Source organism: Sycon ciliatum, chromosome 4 (assembly GCF_964019385.1).
Source record: "Sycon ciliatum chromosome 4, ocSycCili1.1, whole genome shotgun sequence".
Lineage (NCBI taxonomy): Eukaryota > Metazoa > Porifera > Calcarea > Leucosolenida > Sycettidae > Sycon > Sycon ciliatum.
Genome location: NC_088646.1, coordinates 10,311,080 through 10,316,079, shown reverse-complemented (window position 1 = coordinate 10,316,079; position 5,000 = coordinate 10,311,080). Strand labels below are relative to the sequence as shown.

General features: G+C 49.9%; 1 protein-coding gene across 5 annotated transcripts in view; it reads left to right on the top strand.

Annotated features, from left to right (window-relative positions):
* The window catches only part of LOC135814405 (macrophage mannose receptor 1-like), a 29,701-nt gene that overhangs the window by 12,232 nt on the left and 12,469 nt on the right, over positions 1–5,000 (top strand). For all 5 annotated transcript variants that reach the window (XM_065327522.1, XM_065327523.1, XM_065327524.1 and 2 more), the window contains 5 exons: positions 1–889; positions 1,496–1,747; positions 3,125–3,337; positions 4,186–4,233; positions 4,892–5,000. The exon at positions 1–889 is cut by the window's left edge and continues 660 nt beyond it; the exon at positions 4,892–5,000 is cut by the window's right edge and continues 362 nt beyond it. In XM_065327522.1, the coding sequence (XP_065183594.1) occupies positions 1–889; positions 1,496–1,747; positions 3,125–3,337; positions 4,186–4,233; positions 4,892–5,000 (1,511 nt within the window). The remainder of the gene's footprint in view (positions 890–1,495; positions 1,748–3,124; positions 3,338–4,185; positions 4,234–4,891) is intronic.

The window sequence follows — 5,000 nt, the reverse complement described above, 5'->3', positions numbered from 1 at the left end:
CGAAAGAAGATCGCGTGCCCGTCCACCGACTACACACTATTCCAGCACCCGACCAACCACGCCGTCTACTGCTACAGACGGCACGGCACGTCCATGTTTGGTTTTGGAACCAACCGGCACCTTTCCTGGCACAATGCCGCAAAGGCATGCCAACAGCTCGGCCAGTCTCTAGTCACTATCAGTGACCCTGCTGAGAACAACTTCATCTTCAATCACGTATTAGGCCCAAAGCTGTTGCAAACATTATATGACCGCAGTTACTGGATAGGCATGTCGGGACAAGCTGACCAGAGTTTTGCCTGGTACGATCATAGCGCTGTTTCATTCACAAACTTCTCGTCGTATACTCATCCGCGCAGCTATCAGCAGTGCGTCTACATTACCAACGGGATTGTTTCGTGGTCGCTGTCGAGCTGCTATCGCTACCATCCCTACATCTGCAAGCTGACGCTGACCCCACCGCGACACAACGAACAACAGCCGGGACTACCCAGTAGGTTCTGCAGAACCGCATATCGCCTGATGGGTGGATTCTGTTACTACGTCAGTCCTGCTACTGTTGACCGACACTCAGCAGCCAAAGATGCATGCAAAGGCATGGGCGCTCATCTAGCCAGTATTCATTCACTCGCCGAACAAGCGATCATCTCCTCCTTACTTTCATCCAGGCCCACTAAGATGAACGCATACATTGGTTTGACAGACATCGCACAGCAGGGAGATTATCGCTGGGACGACGGCAGCAACGTGGTGTATACGTACTGGGCGAGTGGCCAACCCAACGATTTCCGTCATGCTGAGGATTGTGTCATGTTGCTTCAACACAATACCACCTGGCATGACGTGTCCTGCAACTCAACACTATCTTACATCTGCAAAATGCCTGCCGGTAAGTAAAGTTTGTATTGCCCAGTTGTGTACATGCGGTGTGCATTGTCGTATCAAATAGCGTGTGTGTGTGTGTGTGTGTGTGTGTGCGCATGTGTGTGTGTGTGTGCGTGCGCATGTGTGTGTGTGTGCGTGCGCATGTGTGTGTGTGTGTGTGTGTGTGTGTGTGTGTGTGTGTGTGTGTGTGTGTGTGTGTGTGTGTGTGTGTGTGTGTGTGTGTGTGTGTGTGTGTGTGTGTGTGTGTGTGTGTGTGTGTGTGTGTGTGAATCCAGGCTGAATAGTGGCGGTCAATTCTTCAGCCTTGCAAGCTGTTAAATGGTGCAATCCCAGCACAGGCTGCTATGGCTTCTGCTGTAGCATCGCTATCATCGCCTCCGGCGATGGGCGTCCAATCGTCCAATGGTGTGTGTGTGTGTGTGCATGTGTGTGTGTGTGTGTCTGTGTGTGTGTACGTGCATATGCATGCATGTATGTGTGTGTGTCTGTGTGTGTGTGTGTGTGTGTGTGTGGCGCGCGTGTGCGTGTGTGTGTGTGTGTGTGTGAAAGATAAAGGCAGGCATGTAAGTTATGTGCCACTGTTCTTGTGATTCCAATATTTACTATGCAGACCAGACTACTCCACCAGGTGGATCACCAGACGCTAACTGCCATGCTGGCTGGCAACAGCTCCACGGCAAGTGCTACCGGGTCATTAAAGAGCCAAAGACGTTTTCAGCGGCGCAAAAGACATGTGTCAGCCAGTTGAGTAGGCAGGGTAGAGCGGGAACGCTGGCGGCCATTCCCAATCACGCCGTCAACTTCATGGTGACCAGTCTGGCATTCGGACAGAATGAGAATGTGTCGTCGGCCGTCTGGATCGGTGAGGAACTTCTACGGTTGTGTGTGTGTGTGTGTTTACCATGAGATGTATAGTCTTAAGTAACATGATTTCTTGTGCATGGTACCAAGTAGTAGTAGCCTGAAGATAACTATGCCAAAGCTCTTTTGCCCAACGGTTATTTTAAAATCCAAAATTGGTGATAGATTTTGCTGACTCCATTTGCACACTACGCAGCTATTTTTCTTCGCCAATTTCACCGGCATTGTTGCCTTCTCACTGTCCCATAGGTCTGGTTCTCACAGAATGATGAAGGGAAATATACAAGTATGAGCAAGTATCTGTGGGATCAGGGGCGGATCCAGGAATTTTTCAGGGGGGGGGGGGGGGGGTTCAAATTTTTTCGAGTACACAGAATTAAATTCGCTTCAAACTGTTTTCGGTTCGTTCACTACACTGGAAGTTGCAAAATCTTTATTGTCAGGGTAGCCCTTGCATTGCTTGGCCAATAAGACAAGGGTAATGCGTTTAGAGCCTTACAAAGTACAAAGCTGCAGCACAGGCAGAAACTAAGGCCGTGACTGCAGCATTTTCCGACCTGACGGAAGGCGAAGTTCTCTGACTGTCCGCCGGCTGGGACTCCGTGTCGTCACATTCGCGCCGTACACGGCGGAACAAAGCCAAGCTCAATGGCAACTGATCGGCCGCTCGCCTCTTTGGCAGACGTCGCGACATGGCAAACTACACGACAAACACAAACATTATCTTCGTACTGCGACGGAGGAAACCTACAGTTCAGCCAGCGCGAAATAAAACAAAACGACAAGGAAGGGAAGGAGGAAAAGTGGCAGTTTCTCCACCTTTTGCTCCACCGCGACATGGCAAACTACACGACAAGCACAAACATTATCTTCGTACTGAGACGGAGGAAACGTACAGTCCAGCCAGCGCGAAATAAAACAAAACGACAAGGAAGGTAAGGAGGACAAGTGGCAGTTTTTCCACCTTTTGCTTGTTGCTCCAGCACTTGAACTGTCGACCGTTTCAAGTCACATGATACGCGTACAGACACTTCGATTCGAACGGTACGCGTACAACACTCAACAGTCCCGACCACTGCATGCATGCAGTGACCTAGTACATGTACCTGCACTGCCTGTACGTGACTACTGGCATGCATCCTGCATGCATGCCAGTGAAGTCTACTAGCTGCTGGCGCGGTACGCTACACTTCGCTGGCTGCGCACGTGGATACCACAAAAATATCGACTGGACCCATGGTCGAAATTATTTTAGGGGGTTCGTCCGAACCCCCTGAACCCCCCCCCCCCCTGTATCCGCCCCTGGGGATGTGTAACAAATGTGTATTTAAAAAAAGTCTACTGTTGCTCGTCTTTGGTTGTCCTTTTCTACTATCAGGACTGACAGACATCGATGAAGAAGGCAAGTACACGTGGACATCCAAGCAGCCGGTGACATTCGCTAGCTGGGGTCCTGGAGAGCCCAGCGAGAGTGTGCACGCGGATAGCACGAAGGGTCCGAAGGACTGTGTCACTCTGCGCGCGGCTACCGGGCATTGGTATGACACGGACTGCACCGTGCAGCAAAGCTTCGTGTGCATGGTGGACGACGGTGAGTTCAGAATTCGATGACTCATTAGAATAATGTCTTTACAGTACTAATCATCAGTAACTGACATTGCAAATGCTAGTATTGTACAGTGCCGTTCAGGAATTCTGCTTATGGAGTACGAAATGTTGACCATTGCAGTGTCTGCTCTAGGATTGTGGGACAGCCGGGTACATGTGTACCTGGCGCAAACATTTCAACCGGGTCGGAGCCGAGCACACATGTACCTGGCGCTGTCTCACCAGCCGAGTCACATGCTTTAACTGGTTGGTTTATTTTAATTCGGACAATAAACGGGAACTAGGCCCAATGATATAAAGGCGAATGGATAAGCCGCATTTAGAAAAGAGAGGACAGGAATTAGAAAATTACGAAAGAAGAAGAAGTATCTGATACATACAAGCCATGTAGTCAGTCCTTTCAAAGTTCGAAAGTGTAAAGTACCAACCAGGTCACAGGTGACCCGGTGCTATATTTTCAACCGGGTCCAAGCGCCGCCCAACCGGGTGGATTACCCGGCTCACCCGGCGCTGGAGCAGACACTGCATTGGGGCTGGGTTATGATCAGATTGAACCGCACTTAAAAAAGTCTATGTGTTTACATGGCTCTGTGGATCAAGGCGCAGCTGCAGCTCCTAATGCGGTGCGAGGTGAGTAGGCCAGACCCACTACAGAGTGACGGGAGACCACCCAGATTTCACCAACCCCCGTGCTGTGATCCACACAGTGGTGGCCTGGTGTGAGGGTAACATGGATGCAGAGAATGTGATCTTCGGTCTCTACTCAATTACTTCAAAGTAATAGTGTTTGTGTCCATGATTTGCATTTGCATGTGTGGCTTCTCCTGTTAGATGATCAAACGGTGGCACCCCCGACAGTTGCGCCACCCAAGCAGCCTGGTAAGCATTGACAACTAGAAGAGTGTGCTAGATTATTTCTGCTACTAGTATGCTGCCGCTGCCGCTGCCGCTGCTGCTGTGTCTACATTCACTGTGCCATAGAGTGCAGTGCAGTCGTACCATTAGAGAGGTTCCGCATAACGTAATTACGTTAGTAAAAAACGTAGTCGATCAACGGAAAGTCTTACGTAAACTGCATGTGCATCTGTGTTCCGCCATACGGAGTTTTCAAATCACGTAGCTGCCCTTGGCAACTCCGAACGCGGCAGTGTACAACCAGATCGACCTGGGGAGAGAGTCATAAATTTGTACCCCAATCCACTTAAAGACCAGCTACGTTAACAGAGCCCTATCTACGTACTCTCCGTAGACAACTTTCCGTAAGTGGAGTGCAAGCTCGGGAATTCACGGGTTTTTCCCGCCCACTAACGTAAAGTTGCTCAACTTTACGTTAGTGCGGAACCTCTCTTATAACTGTTGGCGCACGAACCACACACGCATGAGCACACAAACTCTTGCGTTGCATTGAATGGTGTATCTGTAGCGGCCTGACGCCTACGTCACTATCACACACGTAATAAGCATGCACAAGAGAATAAACATTTCTCTTTGGTCTCAACTTCTGTCCAGTAATGTTGTACTATGTGTGTGTGCACAGTTTCATCTGCTGCCTGTGAGCCAGGATGGGCCAAGCACAACTCGATCTGCTATGGGTTCTTTGGCTCGATTATGAACTCCACGCTGGCCATGACCGATCCAGTTGTTTC